General features: G+C 49.6%; 1 protein-coding gene across 1 annotated transcript in view; it reads right to left on the reverse strand.

Annotated features, from left to right (window-relative positions):
• Positions 1–2040: 2040 nt before the first annotated feature.
• The window catches only part of LOC126545837 (growth hormone secretagogue receptor type 1-like), a 206166-nt gene continuing 188969 nt past the window's right edge, over positions 2041–19237 (reverse strand). The window contains exon 3 of the mRNA XM_050193840.3: positions 2041–2755. Coding sequence (XP_050049797.2) covers positions 2525–2755 — 231 coding nt within the window. The 3' untranslated portion in view covers positions 2041–2524. The remainder of the gene's footprint in view (positions 2756–19237) is intronic.

The following is a 19237-nucleotide window of genomic DNA, read 5'->3' on the forward strand; positions in this document are numbered from 1 at the left end:
GCAATCCGACGTATCATGTCTGTAGGATGTGTGTAAGTCGTATTTTACGATTTTTCTGATGTATTTTACTTTCACATATTCAATAATTTCAGCAACTTCCTTGTGCTGCGTAAATGGCCTGCGTGGTTGGGTATGCGTGGTGCGGAATGAGTTTTCCCGAAACGACAGTCGACGCTGGACACGGGACGCTGTCGTGTTTATAAGATGATTCGAATACATGCCATGGTGTGTATATCAAGCCATGACATTATTGCTATGAATGCCATGATAGGCGTACCAAGAATGAGATAATTCCTGACATACATGCATGCAAGGGATCACATTACCATGACAAGAACTTATGCCGACCCAATGGATCGAGTTGTCTACTATCGTGGCGCGATGACTCGTGTTCGTGAAGCCGTGAATGGTCGTTCAATCGTTATGCTAGATTCGTAATCTGACAATTGCCTCTGATTGTCGCGTGTTATCTGCGCCTGAGCCAGGTGCCACGCGTAAAAAGATCCCGGCATATCAGCAGCAGAACACCGGTAGGTGGGTGTATCCTTCCAAACTGCGATTGAGAAAGCAAGTTTCCCACAAGCGCTTATTTCTGAGCGCGGGACAGCAACACGCCGCTTCCTCGTTCCTTCCAATGCTGGCAGCTGACTTTCGCGGCGCCTCTCGTCGTTACCAGCCCGCTTAATCAAATATCGAGGCCTGCTCTTTCCTGGTGCACATGGTCTCCGAATGTGACAACGCTTCATCGAATTCCACAACGGCAGCGTCAACACGGCTCGGCCAAGGCGAGCAGCTGCACAACGCGACTCCTCCGAATGGCTATGAAAGGACGCGGCCTTACAGGTTGTGCTACAGTATATCGCCGTCAAGTGATTCATTTGTGTCCCTCAAGTTATACCACGTGCTGCCGTCAGTGAGCATTCAGTTTCTGCGTGTCTTACCCATCTCGCACTTCCATGCCGTTCGTTCACATCAATTCGATCGCTCGCAGAAATCATGCTATTGTCGTTACCGTCATCGTCCTCTTGCTGCTGTCTTCAACCAACGTACTCGCGTTAATTCCACTGCACTGTACTCTTGTCACACACAAATACTGTTTTTATGCTAACACATTGGTCCGCCTGGTGACTCTTTACGGAACTCCCAACAATGCTGCATGGCCAGCCGCCTGCAAAATGTTTCGCGTAACGTCGATTTCCAGTGTATGGGATAAGCACATTTTTTGTGGGTAGAGGGGGTAATTGCCTCCGATATCAGGCCGCGTGCGCCACTGTTCGAAAGCGTTTAGCGACTAATCGTTAGAACAGGGCGCATGCTCCGTAACGCTGTGAAAAAGTCAGATCGTTAATACCCTCGCTAGGACTACGAGTACTTCTTATAAGCGACGCTTGCTTTTAATTCGAAGAGCATTGTTGGCCTTGTGAGACCAGTTTTCTTTCTAGGTATGTCTGGCTATCCCACCGAGGACGTGGCCCGATCTCGGAGATAGTTGTATCAGGGTTTCGCAATCGAAACCGTATCTGAACCGCCCTCATGGGGGCGCTTACGTACGGACGCCCAGCCTATTTAAGGCGTGCGCACTACGATAAACCCTCTGCCTCGGTCTTCGGCTGCGTCTCTGTGCGTCTCTGCGGCCGCCGTCCCGGCGTGACCAACGTGCCCGGCGTGGCGTTCATGGCGGCCACGCCGACGTAACATTTACGCAGTGTTATGTGTCATTCGGAATTGTGTAATGATGCTTCCGTACTTGTGTAATGTCGATCGTAAATGCGAATGCCATTCAGAAATGTGTAATGATGTTTCTTGCTTCTTGTGCAATGTCAGTCAGAAATGCGAATGCTATACAGAGATGTATGTTTCCTTGCTTCTCGTGCAATGTCGTTCGCAAATGCGTAATGCCATTCAGGAATGTATAACGATGTTTCCTTGCTTCTTGTGTAATATGCTTTCTACCATTGAGATTGTGTAATGTCACAACTTCTGAAAATACTTTTAAAGAAGAGAGGGGCAATGGTGTTGTATCGGGGTTTCTATTTGGAAACCCCGATACAACAATAGTGCAGCCTGAAAATTCCGGCGGTTCTCACTTACGACGCCTGTACAAGTATAGTCAAAACTGTATGTGTACGGAGCCGGCGCTTCTCTCTCGCTGTTCCCTCTAGGCACGCTGACCCTTCTGGCGGCGCCGCTGTGAAGTTCATAGTTGCACATACAAGTAACCCAAGTTGGCGTCAAATAGGTTCATTTAAGAGCGGCACATACCCAGTGGCCCCAGCGATACACAACCAGTGGCCAAGGTTAGCTTCACAGAGGTTCATTGGCGTCAATGAGTTACGGGCGCAAAGCTGCAATTATCCAGAGGAGCTGAAAAGACTAGCCCTGCGATACTGTGTTGCCGCTTCGCTTCGCTTCCGGGGGGGCTTCGCAAAAGGAGTCATCATTCTTTACTGTAGCAGGACGCCGCGGCAGGTGCGAGTTCCTTATTGTGCCTTAACGCAGAGTTGATATGCAGACCGTGGATGTGTCAGACATTCTGTGGGGCACCGCTGCTAAAGCTGCTTTGGAAGGCCAGTGAAGTGCTCGTTTGCGTGTTGGTGGTGCAGTGGCGCCTGGGGTGACGGAAACCCAGCAGACGGCAGAAGGCAGCGCGAAATTTTGACGAGATGGCGTTGTAGAGGATGGGGTTCATTGCCGAGTTCAGGTACAGCATGACACGGCACAGGTACAACAGGCTGTAGAAAAGTTCCAGGCTCACCTGCGAACCGAAATGAAGAATTGGCTTATTACCGCCGCTTGTGGCACATTCTAGCAGGCCACACAGTGAAACATTTCAAGCACAGCGGGCAGGTAAGGTATACCACGACCACTCCTATGTGTGAACGATAGAGAAAGTTTAGCTCAATTTAGCGCATCAATTAAGAGAAAAGCTGCTCAGTAGCAGTAAGAGCATAAGAACGACTGAGTCCCTTGGCTATCCTGGCGCCATAACAATGGCGACCCACGATGAGGGAGAAAATGCAAGGCGTGGGTAAAGAGACAGGGTTTTTCGTTCTACTAGTTCAGACGTTACGCAAGCTTGATGAGAGCTAATATCAGGTACCCTTTTGTTTCCAATAAAGAAGGTATAATCATCGCTTTAGAGCGTCACTGCAGCTTAGCATTGTTCGTCTGGAAATTTTTCGTCATTCTAAATCTCTGTGACCTACTTGGCCTAGATAAAAATGTAAAAAATCACCGCCCGGGCCCTCCATACAGATGGTTAAACAGCGAAGCTGGAACGTGCGGCTCCGGTGTTTATCACTGGGTTAATCTTGACGGTTTATTAAACGACGGCTTGGTAGGCTGCCGGGTCCTGGGTACGCAGTTGCTGCTTGCGCTCGGCTGCTCGGCGCTGTTCTTGTGCCCAGGCTGCAGCATCGGCACGGCGTGGACGAGCTCGTTCCCGGCTCTGCTCACGGCGTTGCTGATCGAGTTACCTGCGCCTAAGGAGGGCGTGTGACGCGTGGCCTAGCCATTTCGTAGGCGGAGAGAAAATGCTTCACGCGCGCTCGGCTGCGACGGAGAGCAACGACGTCACTACTTGCGCAGCTAATTCAACACCACCTAGATTGCACAAGGCCTTTTCACTCCGATCTATGACGTCATGTTACCTGGCCCGACTGCCATAGAATTTAATGGGGATGTTCCCAAGTAGGCAACAGTGATTTTGACGTCACCACTTTCGTCACGCACGCCTTGTCAATGGAAATTTCAAGCCAGGTAGCGTGACCACATAAATCGGAGTAAACAGGCCTTGCGCTATCTTGGTGGTGTTCGCTAATCGCGCGACTCTCTTTCTCTCTTTTTTTCGCGCATGCGCATGGGTTTGCACCGGGGGGGGTTTTCAGCGTACAGGCGTCCGATAGACGGATGGACGGATGGATGAATCGGCTGGCTATATATATAGCTTGGCTGTAATACCTAACACTCACAAAGTCTTCTTGTCTTGGCAGGCTGCTGAGCAGTGTCACAATCATCTAATATTAATCGTTAAATCTAATAGCGTGGCTGATTGGGCAAGTTGGCGATTCATCACCTTGAGTGTACACCACGAAGGTTAAACGTGGACAAGAGAAGCGACAAAAACGCGCTGACAGCGCTTGTCCTTCCCACTTCACTCATCCCCGTTTAGCCTTCGCGCTGCCCATCACGATAGGCAAAGCTGCCGTTACTCTTAGCCGTTTTAAGTCTTCAATTAATTTAAGCCAGGCAGCGAGGCTGCGCATGCCTCCCATTGGCGTGGTCAAACATGTCACAATTAAGCCAAGCCTACATTCAGCGCATATTCGTCCCCTGGTGGTGGACGGCGTAAAAGGCTTTTTTTTTTCGAGCATGTACTACATCACATGGCTGAGGAAAGGAGAGCAGCGTAGGAGGGTGCAGCGGAAGCATAAAGAGGAAAGCGGAGGAGGAGACTGTGGCGAAAAGGTAAAGAGGATAGAGGACTGCCACACGAGACGCTCTTCACGGCGGCGACCAGGGATGCGACGAAAGCGTCCACAAATACCATATATGGAAACAAAGTGCTGGCGTGGCTTCGGTCCCACTGGGCATGCGCTACTTCGCCTGCGCTGCCGCCGCTAGAGAATGCGCTCCGCTCGAGCCACGGGTTCCCGTGTTCACGCTTTCTTTCTGAACAATGAGGCATGCAACCGGTGCTTCGTCTGCCGCTGCTGCAGAGGCTGAGAGCCGCCGGCCAAGAGGACCCTTAGAAGTGTTTGGGCGCGAGCTAGTTGGCACGGATCAGTCCTTTCAGACAGTGCAAAAAACACACGGACAAGGAAGATCACAGGACCAGCGCTGACTGCCAACATCTTTATTGAAGCCTGCAGAAATTACACGAACGCCGAACAGGCAAAGAATCAATGGAACAATGGACGTCGCAACTAATGGCCGACATTGAGACGGCCACGAAGGAAATAGAGACAGATCTCCCCGTAAAAAGCATGGACAGCCGACTGGCTCACATGCTCGAAGCCAACCAATGGCTCACCAGGAGATGGAACGGACAAAGACACAATCGATGGCTGAGGAAAAGAATTTCTTGCCTCAACCGGCTGATTGCAGAATATTGCGCGCAACTATCTAACCAACAATGGAACGAAGTGCGCGACGCTGCGGACGGCCGCATCAACAGCGGGACGACGTGGCACCTGCTCAAACACCTTTTAGACAGAACCAGAACCAAAGTGGACCAGGGTCGCACGCTGAACAGGACCATGCACGAGGAACTCAAGATTACCACGGAAAAGGACCTCATTGACCTTCTCGCCGACAAGTACCTCCCGCTGGCCAAAAATGCTAGAGGCACGACCGCCGAAGCATATCGCGTCAAGGCCAACCCAGAGCTAGATCGGGACTTCTCAACCGAAGAGATACGCATGGCGCTTCAGAACCTAAACAGCAAGTCAGCGCCGGAGACGAACGGCGTAACTAACAAGGCACTTAGAAACCTAGACGACACCTCCATCGAAACCCTCACAGAGGAAATCAACAAAATCTAGAGGAACGGAGCACTACCCGAAGACTGGAAAACGGCTCTCATCATGCTCAGCCACAAGCATGGCAAGGCGCCCAACATCAATAACCTCAGACCGATCTCGCTGACGTCAGCGCTGGGGCCGGACGGCGTAACTAACAAGGCACTTAAAAACCTAGACGAGACCTCCATCGAAACCCTCACAGAGGAAATCAACAAAATCTAGAGGAACGGAGCACTACCCGAAAACTGCAAAACGGCTCTCATCATGCTCAGCTTTAAGCATGGCAAGGCGCCCAACATCAATAACCTCAGACCGAGCTCGCTGACGTCTTGCGTCGGCAAGGCAGCCGAGCACGCGGTCCTAAACAGGCTCTCTAAACATCTCGAACAAAAAGATATCTACCCCGCAACAATGATCGGCTTTAGACCCGGGCTATCCACCCAAGATGCCATGAAGCTTCTCAAACATGAGATCATTGACGCAGACACGAGAGACGCGAGATTAATCCTAGGGCTAGACCTCGAAAAGGCCTTCGATATTTTATCACATGACTACATGCTCGACACGATCTCTAACCTCGACTTCAACATTAGACTCTACGCTTATATAAAATCCTTCCTGGGAGACAGAACGCTCACCCTCCGTCTACGGGAAATCAAGTCCCAGAAATATAAACGGGGCAGCAAGGGCACCCCACAAGGTTCTGTCATCTCTCCGACGCTTTCTAACCTTGCGCTAGCTGGCCTAGGCAAGAGACTGGATCAAATCGAGAACGTCAAATACACCATATACGCAGATGACGTAACGCTCTGGATCCCCGGAGGTAGCCTGGGATCAATTGAGAACGCTCTATAGCAGGCGATCAACGCGATCTAGGAATACCTCGCTCCCACAGGCCTGCTAGGTTCGCCTGCGAAGTCGGAGCTCCTCGTCTACAAACCATCGAGAAGCGTTCCCAAGCCAAAGAGCGAAATCAGAGACACACACGCCATTACTCTCAGAGCAAAAGACGGAGCAACCATTCCACACGTCAGCAAAATCAGAGTCCTCTGCATGCTCATTGAGAGCAATGGCTCTAACGTCGCGACAGTGGAGAAGATCGTGACAAAGTCGAATAATGCCTTGAATCTCATACGACGCGTAGCAAACAGACAAGAAGGCCTTGAGGAAGAAAATCTCCTCAAGCTAACACACGCCTTTGCGGTATGCAACTTCACGGAGCCATTCACAGATGGAAGGTAGCGGAGAAGGACAAACTCAATGTGCAACTGAGGAAGCTAGTCAAACTATCGGTGGAAATCCATAAGAAAACCGAGACCGAGCTCCTGCTGCAAATTAATCTGCGGAAAACTAAAGTAATGCTTAACAGTCTCGGAAGATAACAATTTACAAAAGGTAGCGAGGCAATGGAAGTGGTAAGGGAATACATCTACTTAGGGCAGGTAGTGACGGCGGATCCGGATCATGAGACGGAAATAATCAGAAGAATAAGAATGGGCTGGGGTGCGTTTGGCAGGCATTCTCAGATCCTGAACTGCAGGTTGCCATTATCCCTCAAGAGAAAAGTGTATAATAGCTGTGTCTTACCCGTACTCACCTACGGGGCAGAAACCTGGAGGCTTACTAAAAGGGTTCTACTTAAATTGAGGACGACGCAACGAGCTATGGAAAGAATGATGGGTGTAACGTTAAGGGATAAGAAAAGAGCAGATTGGGTGAGGGAACAAACGCGAGTTAATGATATCTTAGTTGGAATCAAGAAAAAAAATGGGCAGGACATGTAATCAGGAGAGAAGATAACCAATGGTCATTAAGGGTTAGGACTGGATTCCAAGGGAAGGGAAGCGTAGCAGGGGGGCGGCAGAAAGTTAGGTGGGCGGATGAGATTAAGAAGTTTGCAGGGACGACATGTCCACAATTAGTACATGACCGGGGTTGTTGAAGTATGGGAGAGGCCTTTGCCCTGCAGTGGGCGTAACCAGGCTGATGATGATGATACTCTTCGAAGTGTAGAAGACGCCGGGGACACCCACGATTGAGCTTGTCCAGGCGGCCAAATCGAAACGCGCCAAGCCTCTCACGGCACTGGCATGCCCGCGATAAATTCATAAGGGCGTTTTATTCGGTTGTCGATACTTGCGTTCATGGCTTAATGGTTTCACTATCAGGGTGCTGTGGTAGAGTTCTGGTGTCCGAATCCTGTCGTCGGACAATTTTAATGATATTTTTTAATTATTTGTTACGCAATACACTGTTAAAAATGACGAGGTCACAAAGTCACAAAGCCGTTTGAAGCCAAAAGGACGGAGTTTAGGCAAATCCATGTACTTCCCATAATTGCCATGCTGGTACAACCGCTCCCATTGCAGCTCCCTTTTTTTAGGAAACTCTGTAGTCGGACCCACGCAAACAAGAATCAAGACTCCGCCAGGCTACAAGAAGCATTCCGCGGCACGGGCCTGGCGGAGCAGTTCTGGGCCGTCGAGCGAGCCCACGATGCGGCCAGGGAGTTACAACTCCCAGTCCCAAAGTGGGAGTTGCCCGCTCTGTGGGACGTCGCGCCCGTAGCTCGCAGGACTTTCAGTAAAGTTATTCCATCCATCCATTCATCCATACAAATATACATGGTGTCCCACGTAACATTAGCCAAACATTAAAAATATGCGAATGCCACGTAGCTGGACAGAACCAGGGTAATGTTGTTTGCCGTCGCTTGGAGATACTCAGATTATTTCTTTCCAATCTACCTAATTACATACTTAGGACTAATTATTTAGTCAACTTCTCAAATATTGTAATTACATGAAAAGTGTCGGTGGAAAAATCGTAGAGTGACATAAAAGACTCCCGATGCAGCTTTCTGTTGCTCAATACGTGCTACATAAAAGCGGTTTTCCCAGCTTGAAACGAGCCCGCGAATACGCGGAAAGCGCCTCGAGCGGCCAGTCGTGCCGCAGTTTTGCGTGTATTTGCGCGTTTCTTCGACGCTCGGAAAAACAATTTTGTGTCGCACATATTAGGCGACAGAAAGCGGGAGGTTTCCATGTCGCTCTACAATTTTCTCGTTGACACTTTTTATCTAATTATAATATTTGAGAAGTCGATCAATAAATTAGGACTAATTATCTAATGAGCCGGAATAAAGAAATAATTTGAGTATCTACAAGCGACGGCAAACAACATTACCTTGGTTCTGTCCAGCTACGTGCATTTGCATATCTTTAATGTTTGGCTAAAGTTACGGGGAATAGTATACATCACCCTGTATACTATTCGCAACAGGCTAAAAGAGAGAAAAGAAGAAAGGGAAGGCGAGTCGTCCTGGATCAACTCCTCCTGCCCATGCGTCACGAACGTAAAACTATACAAATGTAAAACACAAAATGTGGGCACGATCCAAACTGATTAACTTATGAGGAAGCTCCTCATCGTAAAGAGGTATAGAAGGGGCGCTTACGCAAATGGCTCCCAACCTACAAATTGAAAAGTCTTCAATGATGTCCCTGGTCATCTGATCACTGTACCTTCTCAGCGCGCGTGTGACTTCTAGGCGAGGTCAACAGTCGCACGTTGCACAATGAATATCTAGATTACTACCAGTCTTAAACTTTATACTGTGAGCATGCTCTCGGTAAACGTTCGTTAAGGCAGTGTCCCGTTTGCCCTATGTAAATGCAGCCGCAAGAGGTGGGAATGACACAAACTATATTGGTTTTGCACTGTACAGGTTTGGCGGTATGTCGCTTACTACACAGTCCAGGCGTTTGCCGGCCTTTCGTTGACTTTCTTGCACAACGTTTCCTACTTGTTAGGTGCGGTAAACACCACCTTGACACCGGCCCAGTCCGCCGCTTTCTTGATGCGGTGCGACACACAATGTAATATACATACAGGATTGAAACAGGCTTGGATATGTCCTTTACCACTTCGCGCGGCTTCATGGTGGAACGGAAGTCTTATTGCGAGAGGTTGCCTGTGCTGTTTAAGAGGAATGATCAAGAGGACCCTGTCGTTCAGAATCAAGTTCTTTGCCACAGTATAACGCGAATTCAAAACACCTAAACAGCTGCGCGCGCAATTCGCATTAGGGAGCACCGTAATCACCGGTGAATTTTTTTCGCTCGATACTATAGCACCTCAAACCTTCATTGCAGTTTCGGTTTCACTTCTGAGCATAGAGTCAGTGAACTTCTCACGCGTTTATATATTCCTGATCGCGAAACTTATTTTGTGGTCGTTTGGTGAGTGTCAAAAATGGCACAAATGAACTTTCCCCGAGGAAGCTTTAGTCTAGAATTGCTCTCGCGCGTGTATGTTAGTCACCCTGTTTATAACCCTCTTCCAGTGACCAGTAAACTCCATCAGTATCTACAGAATGCAAAGTTGCTGGCATGCCAGTGTCCCTCTGGCGTAATTATTGAAATGCTCCTTATTTAGCGTCCACTGAAAGCCTTTCTGTTAAACTTTGCTTATTTCCTAAAAGTCTCAATTTTTGTATCACGTGCGTTTCGCCTAGAGCGGCAAAGAGTGTAATGAAAAATGTAAGACATATACAGAAAAAAAAACTTTCTGCTCGCACGCGCAACACTCGAGGCGACGGCGTTGATGTTTCTCCGAGGACCGTTCTTGTTTTTTTTTTCTCTTGATATTTTGTGGTTCCTGAGTAGCTTCGCTGTGTTCTGGAATCCCGTGCAGCCTCAACATTCTAATGCCCTCATAGTTGTTTGATACCAGTTGTTTTTCGATGGGGGCGAAATGCGAAAACACCCGTGTACTTAGATTTAGGTGCACGTTAAAGAACCCCAGGTGGTCAAAATTTCTGGAGTCCCCCACTACGGCGTGCCTCATAATCAGAAAGTGGTTTTGGCACGTAAAACCCCATAATTTAATTTTTAATTTTTGATACCAGTTGTTTGCATGAATTCGGGTCACTGAGGGCTCATTTGTTTTGCGTAATTTGCTGAGACCTAATCCCCCCGATACAGCCATAAAAATTGTTCTCATGTGGGAAGATAAACTTATTTGCGGCGACAATGACAGCCTGGCTAAACTAATGCAAGACAACCGCACGACGAATAGCGTATGAAGGTACCGTTACAATGGTGGAATAAGGCATAACGCGTGCTAAATTCTCGAGAAATCGCAATAAAGCGTTTCATGCTTCCATCTATCTCTCCATTAATCGTGGGCGGACGCATCGCTTCCAATCAGCTCGCGCCCCCCCCCCCCCTCCCCCGTTGGTGGTGTCGCGAAACAGCGTGCGCCGTCAAATGTCTGAAGGTCCTATTTTTTGTAATTATGCAAAACGGTGTATTCACCAATATTCCCCAATTACGTGAGAAAAAAAGAACCACTGTATCGCGGTTTGACGAAGCTCTCATCTACCGTAAGTACATCAGACACTTGCATGCCGACCGATGATCAAGTGCATAAGTGTATTGCAAGAAGTACTTGTAGCTAAACTATAACAGACTGAAATCTAAAACTATACAATACTCCAGCAACTATTGGAACTGCAGAAGGAAATCACAAAAATATTTTTATGAGGTCTTTAGAAGAAGGGCTTTAATGGACGAATCATTCAAACTACGGTTATTTAGAGTTGACGGAAGAGCATATTTCAGTCTTTGCATTCCATAATTTCTTCACGGCCGTGGGTCGTACCAGAATTCACGATGTAGTGTTGTGTAGTGATTTGGGTTCCTCTGTAAATTCGCAGTTTCCGATAAAAAAGTAATCGTGTGCTGAATTTGCCACTTATGTAGGGAAAGATTACGCCTGGGATAAAGAGCAGTTACATTCTTAACACGTAAAATCGAGTGTAGTGGTACAGAGGGAGCTAAACAACGTGCGCGCGTTGGAGATTGCTCTTAATGGGCCCTTTTGAAATGGTATTATTTTTCAGATTTGTTATCGTGGTAATTCCCCAAACCAAGTTACAATATATTGTGCGCGATTTAATTAGATCAAAATATGTTAGCCGCTTACTTTTCGGAGGCAGCGTGTTTTGAGTGAGTGAGTGAGTGAGTGAGTGAGTGAGTGAGTGAGTGAGTGAGTGAGTGAGTGAGTGAGTGAGTGAGTGAGTGAGAAAACTTTATTTCGAATCAGAACGATTCGCGTCCGGCGAGTCAGTTGGATGGGGCACCCGCCGAGGTTACGGCCAAGAGTTGTTGTCTCCCGGCGACTTCCTTGGCCCGCAGGACTGCCCACAGTTGGTCTTCCAGGTTCGATCTGAGCACCACGGCCTGCCATCGCGCGTGGGAGGCTGTCGGTAGAGGGGTCACTTTCATTGTCTTGTATTAGTCTTCCCCGGCATTCCCATAACATGTGTTCTAGCGTGGCTCTGGTGCCACACACTTTGCATCTATCTGTTGTGTATATTTCTGGATAAAAAGTGTGCATTAGTGTGGGACTCTTTTATGATTTCGTTTGTAGTTGTCGCCACTGGACACCTTGCGATCTGTTCAGTTGTGGATGGGGTGGTGAATAAGTTCATCTGCATCTTGTAATGGGTGGTGATGTCGTTGAACCTGGCCATTCTGTCTTCACATACCCGGAGGGTCCTGTCGAGGGGTCTACGCTCGTCGCAGCTCAGAAAGTGAGTCCTCGAGCTACATTGTTTGCCGCCTCGTTAGGGTTGTCCTCTCCCGTTGAGCCAGGGTGTGGGCTGGTATCCATATCGTTTGGACGCATCTGTCTTTGTTGTTTTGCCTTTTCTGATTATGTGTAGCGCCTCAGGTGAGATCAAGCCATTCGCGAAGTTGCGTACTGCAGTTTGTAAATCGCTGATTATGCAGTATGCGTCGGTTTGTGCTATGGCTAACGCTATAGCCGCTTCTTCCGCCGTTTCTACGCATGTCGTGCTTATAGACAAGCTTGTGCAGCATGGCCTATTGTGGTTAAGTACTGCTGCGACAATGCTACGCTTGTGTTTGTAATGTGCAGCGCCTACAAAGACCGGGTCCTTGTCTCTTCCGCAGTTCTTCGCCATGTTCTTTGCCCTTCGTCTTTACAGGATGCATATTCTTGGGTAGTGGGGGTACCGTGAGTCTGGCCCTTATTTCCTTGGGTATGTCCCGTTTGTCTCGGTGTTATGTGTGGTAGCGGATGCCTAGTTTATCCAAGATGTGTCTGTCCCGCCGTCATCTTGGAGAGGCGTTTGTATTGACACGTGTATTCTTTATCTTTGTCGGGCGACCAATTCTCGCCACCTAACAAATGTTATCGCAAAGCGTAGGACGCGCCTGCATGTAAAATAAGTTTCTGGAATGTTATCGATGGTTGCATCCGCTGTCTTTCCCCGCAACTTGTGTAATCTGATTGCATGCATGCGCGACGCGAATAGTGTAACCCTCCGTGGTTGCTCAGTGGCTATGGTGTTGGGCTGCTGAGCACGAGGTCGCGGGATCGAATCCCGGCCACGGCGGCCGCATTTCGATGGGGGCGAAATGCGAAAACACCCGTGTACTTACATTTAGGTGCACGTTAAAGAACCCCAGGTGGTCCAAATTTCCGGAGTCCCCCACTACGGCGTGCCTCATAATCAGAAAGTGGTTTTGGCACGTAAAACCCCATAATCAAATCAATCAATCAATAGTGTAGAACTTTGTGGAAGACAGGCGGGTCTCAGCGGTTACCCTGGAACATTTGACGACTGATTTATAAAAGCCGACGCCCTTGACCCGATGATCAGATTTTCGACGATCGCCGACTGTGTTCGCCGCTATCGTTGTGCTTTAAGTCTAGCCTGTCTTTGTGGCCACAGGTTCGCCCAATAAAAGCTAGTTTTGTCTTTCACAGTATTGCTACTGTGTTCTTTAACGTCACTACCACGTGACATCTGGTGGAGGTGCTTTTCGTCCAAGTACCGGACGCCCCCGACAAACCGTGATCCAAGCCCGGACCGCAAAGAGAGCACCAACGTAGTCCCGGACAATATAGCAAGCCGTCGTCTACAACAGCTGCCCCCGGAGCACGGACTTCTACCTGAGAAGACCAAAACGATTGTGGCCAAGACAACCACAATGGCAGCCCCAGTGTCACCCGTCATATTTCAAGAACCCAGAGAGCCCCCTACCTTCCGCGGAGCTACGTCGGAGGATCCGGAAACCTGGTTCGAAACCTACGAAAGGATCTCGACCTTTAACAACTGGACATCTGAGGATAAACTACGACCTGTGTATTTCTTGGAAGATGCCGCGAGGACTTGGTTCGAGAACCGGGAGTCCACCCTTGCAACATGGGACCTCTTCCGCCGTAACTTCCTGAGGACGTTCACGAGCGTTGTCCGAAAAGAAAGGGCCGAAGTTCTGCTGGAAACCCGAGGCCAACTACCCAATGAGACCATCGCCATCTTCACAGAACAGATGACCCGTCTTTTCCGGCACGCCGAACCGGAAATGTCCGAAGAGAAAAAAGTACGTTTCTTGATGCGAGGCGTAAAGGAAGAACTTTTCGCCGGACTAATCCGAAACCCACCGTAGACCGTAGCTGAGTTCCTGACAGAGGCTACGACGATTGAGAAAACTTTAGAAATGCGCACTAGGCAATATAACCGCCAAGTGCTCACGCCTCAGTGCGCCATCCAAGCGCTAGGCTCCATTCATCTCCAAGAGACCATCAGGGCAACAAAGGTCTGCGACGAAGGTCTTGCCTTCGCCGCAGCCTCAAGTAGCTTCGATCGCTGACATCGTGAAAGATGAGGTTCAGCGATCGCTGGTAGTTCCTGAGGTGCAACCTCAATTACCGCATCCCCAGCCAGAAGCGATGACCTACGCCGCCGTCGCACGCAGTCAAGGTCCCCCTCCGCGACCGCGCCAGGGCCCTGTAACGCCGCAATTCCGTCGTCTGCCGCCGCCCCCGCCAGCACGGCCACCCGTCACCCAGCGCACATACGCGAGAAAGACGGACATTTGGCGCGCTCCCGACCACCGCCCGCTCTGCTACCACTGCGGCGAAGTCGGCCATGTGTACCGCCGATGACCATACCGCGACCTGGGATTGCGAGGCATCGCCGTCAACGCACAGCACCCGAGGGAAGGTGAACGCCCTCGTGACATCGCCGATTACATCGCCACTACTCAGTGGAGCCCTCGACGACCGTCCCGTTCGCCGTCACCAGGCCGCTACCTGCCGTCCCAGCGCCGTCCATACACTGGCCCGACCCGGGGCCGGCCAGCGAGCTCCAGCATTGTCATTTCCGTCGGCACCAAAACAACTGCCGACGTAGAAGGCATCATCGAGGGTGACCAGCGTCTACAGCTAGACCGGGAAATTTGCGTCGCAAGAGGGATCGCTCGACTGCACGAAGGAAAAATTAAAGCGTTGCTGACAAATTTCAGCCAGGAGTTCAAACACATGAACGAGGGCACTACGATTGCGTACATCGAGGAAATTCTGGAAACCAGTAATGCGTTTCTTCTTTCCCGTTCTGCCGCATCTACCCCGACGACCATAGTTCCCGAACCAGACTTTGACGTAAATCCAAGTCTCCCCATGAGCAAGCGGCAACAGCTCAGAAGTCTTCTCCGACGATACAAGGACTGCTTTTCGACGTCATCGAGGATTCGACAAACACCAGTTGCAAAGCATCGCATAATAACCGAAGAGTGCGCTCAACCACTCCGCCAGAGCCCTTACCGAGTTTGGACACGAGAACGTGAAGCTATTAGGCAACAAGTCGACAATATGCTCCGCGACGACATCATCCAGCCGTCGAAAAGCCCGTGGGCATCTCCTGTTTTCCTGGTGAAGAAAAAGGATGGAACCCTACGTTTCTGCGTCGATTATCGTCGCCTGAACAAGATCACGAAGACGTATACCCCCTTCCACGCATAGACGACGCATTGGATTATCTCTGCAGCGCTAAATCCTTCTCGTCGATGGACCTCAAGTCTGGCTACTGGCAAACAGAAGTCGACGAGAGAGATCGCGAAAAGACCGCCTTCATCACGCCAGACGGCCTCTACGAGTTCAAGGTCATGCAATTCGGATTGTGCTCGGCGCCTGCAACGTTCCAGCGAGTCATAGACACGGTGTTAGCAGGACTGAAGTGGCAGACCTGTCTTGTTTACTTCGATGACGTCGTCGTCTTCGCCGGAAATTTCGACGATCACCTTAGGCGGCTTGCGACAGTACTAGAGGCCATCAAATCATCAGGGCTCATTCTGAAGCGATAAAAGTGCTGCTTCGCTTACGATGAGCTTCTGTTCCTAGGCCACGTCATCAGCCAATCCGGAGTACGCCCCGACCCGCAGAAAACAGCTGCCATCGCAAAGTTCCCGCAGCCCATTGACAAGAAGGCAGTGCGTAGATTCCTTGGCATGTATGCCTACTACAGGCCCTTTGTCAAGGACTTTTCACGCATCGCTAAGCCACTAACGCATCTAACCAAATCTGATGTCTAGTTCAAGTGGCAAACGCCGCAGGCCCACGAATTTCAAGAACTAAGACGACGTATGCAGTCACCGCCGGTAATTGCACATTTCGACGAAGACGCCGACACCAAAATCCACACTGACGCCCTTAGCCTAGGCCTTGGTGCCGTCCTAGTCCAGAGGATAGACGGACTTGAACGGGTGATATCTTATGCTAGCCGGTCTCTGTCAAAAGCGGAAGGTAATTATTCTACGACTGAAAAGGAATGCCTCGCCATCATTTGGGCTACAGCAAAATTCCGCTCTTACCTATATGGCAGGCCATTCAAATTAGTCAGCGACCATCACGCGTTGTGTTGGCTAGCTAACTTAAAGGACCCTTCAGGACGGCTCGCGCGGTAGAGCCTCAGACTGCAAGAATAAGACCTCACGGTAATATACAAGTCCGGAAGAAAACATTCTGACGCCTACTGCTTATCGCGCGCCCCCATCGATCCCTCGCCGCAAGACGACGAGGACGACGACGCCTTCCTTCGAATAATAAGCACGGAAGACTAAACAGCTACGAGCAGACCCGGAGCAAAAAGGCCTCGTCGAGTATTTGGAAGCGAGCACCGACGTTGTCCCTAGGGCATTTAAGCGCGGGTTGTCTTCATTCACGATACAAAACAACCTGCTCGTGAAGAACAACTTCTCACCAGTCCGCGCCAGCTACCTTCTTGTTGTACCGTCAGCGCTGCGTCCAGAAATACTGCACGCCCTACACGACGATCCAACCGCTGGGCACCTCGGATTCTCCCTGACGCTGTCGAGGATACAGGAAAAGTATTACTGGCCGCATCTGACCGCCGACGTCGCCCGTTACGTCAAGACATGCCGAGACTGTCAGCGACGCAAGACACCACCGACAAAGCCAGCAGGATTACTACAGCCGATCGAACCTCCTCGTCGACCATTCCAGCAGATTGGGATGGATTTGTTGGGCCCGTTTCCGACGTCAACATCCGGGAATAAGTGGATCGTCGTGGCGACGGACTACCTTACCCGCTTCGCTGAAACTAAAGCTCTACCAAAAGGCAGCGCAGCCGACGTGGCGAAATTTTTCGTCGAGCACATCCTGCTGCGACATGGTGCCCCAGAAGTCATCATCACCGACAGAGGAACGGCTTTTACAGCAGAGCTCACCCAAGCCATTCTGCAGTACAGCCAGACAAGCCACAGGAGGACAACTGCCTACCATCCGCAGACGAATGGTCTCACGGAGCGCCTGAACAAGACCCTCGCCGACATGCTAGCAATGTACGTCGACGTCGAACACAAGACGTGGGACGTGGTCCTGCCGTACGTAACCTTCGCTTACAACACGGCGGTGCAAGAAACAACACAGAGCACGCCGTTCAAGTTGGTTTACGGCAGGAACCCGACGACGACGCTCGACGCCATGCTGCCGCACGTCACTGACGAGGAGAATCTTGACGTCGCTACCTATATCCAGCGCGCCGAAGAAGTCCGACAGATCGCCCACCTACGGATCAAGAACCAGCAGCGTACCGACAGCTGACACTACAACCTCCGACGACGCTACGTCGAGTACCAGCCCGGTGACCGTGTTTGGGTTTGGACCCCGATACGCCGACGAGGACTGAGTATTTCGGACCCTACAAGGTCATCCGACGTATAGCGCACTAGACTATGAGGTCGTGCCAGACGGCATTCCGCATTCACAGCGGCGCCGCGCACAATCTGAAGTGGTCACGTGGTGCGTCTTAAGCCCTTTTACGCACGCTGACGAACGTCCTTAGTTTGTTGTTTCTTTGCTACGGGCGTTTTTGTTTATTACTTTCGCTTGTTTGCAGCATCGGGTCGATGCTCTCTAAGAGGGGGGTATTAATGTACACGCGTACATTTTTATCTATCTCGGGTGACCACGTTTCACCTCTTAACAAATGTTATCACGCAGCGCAGGACGCGCCTGGATGTACAGCAAGTGTCTGGAATGTTATCGATGGTTCCATCCGCTGTCTGTCACCGAAACTTGTGTAATCTGATTGCATGCATGCGCGACGCGAATAGTGTAGAACTTTGTGGAAGACACGTGGGTCCCAGCGATTAGCCTGGAACATTCGACGATTGAAGTATAAAAGCCGATGCACTTGACCCGTTGATCAGATTTTCGACGATCGCCGACTGTATTCGCCGCCATCGTTGCGCTATAAGTGTAGCCTGTTTTTGTGGGCACAGGTTTTGTGGGCACGTTACCCCCACGTGACAATATTATATTGACCGCTAATATACGCGAAGACCGGGGAAGAGAACACACAACGACGACATGGGTAAATTTTGAGGACGAGACGATGGAACACAGCAAGAACGCCATCTTTGCGACATATAGGCTTCAGAAGAACTTTAGTTTGACCTCATTGATGTTTACTTCATATCAGATAGAGCGCTAGTAAACACGAGGACAGGTGAATGAAACACAGAACGACGACCCGGGTTAATATTGAGGACACCAAAGACGATGTAACAGAGCTTGAATTGCAATATGTACTTGATATATGCTTCATAAGAGCTTGAGTTTGGCCTAATTGGTGTTTACTTCATGTCATATTGACCGGTAATAAAGACGAGGACAGGGGAAGCAAACACAAAACGACGACACGGGTGGTATTTTGAGGACACGAAAGACGATAAACCACAGCAAGGAGGGTTATCTGAAAGAGATATATGCTTCATAAAAACTTGAGTTTATCTTAATTGATGCTTACTTCATATCATATTGATCGCTAATGAAGACGAGGACAAGGGAAGAAAACACTAAGTGACGACACGGACGGTATTTTGAGGACACAAAAGACCATGTAACAGAGCAAGAAGGGAACTCTGTACTTGATATGTGCTTCGGAAGAACTTCAGTTTGGCCTAATTTGTGTTTACTTCATATGATATTGACCGCTAAAAAAGACGACGACAGCGGAAGAGAACACAGAACGGCTACACAGAATGTATCTTGAGGACACAAAAGACGGTGAAACACAGCAAGAAGGACCATCTGAACGAGACATATCCTTCATAAGAACTTAAGTTTGGCCTAATTGGTGTTTACTTCATATCCTATTGACCGCTAATAAGGACGAAGACAGGGGAAGGGAACACAAAACGACGACATGGTAAATTTTGAGAGAACGAAAGACGATAGGACACAGCAATAACGGCCATATGTGCGACATATATACTTCAGAAGAACTTGAGTTTGACCTCATTTTTGTTTCTTTCATATCATATTGACCGCTATAAAGGCGAACACAGGGGAGCAGAACACAATACGATGACATGGGT

The sequence above is a fragment of the Dermacentor andersoni genome, chromosome 1, assembly GCF_023375885.2.
Source record: "Dermacentor andersoni chromosome 1, qqDerAnde1_hic_scaffold, whole genome shotgun sequence".
Classification (NCBI taxonomy): domain Eukaryota; kingdom Metazoa; phylum Arthropoda; class Arachnida; order Ixodida; family Ixodidae; genus Dermacentor; species Dermacentor andersoni.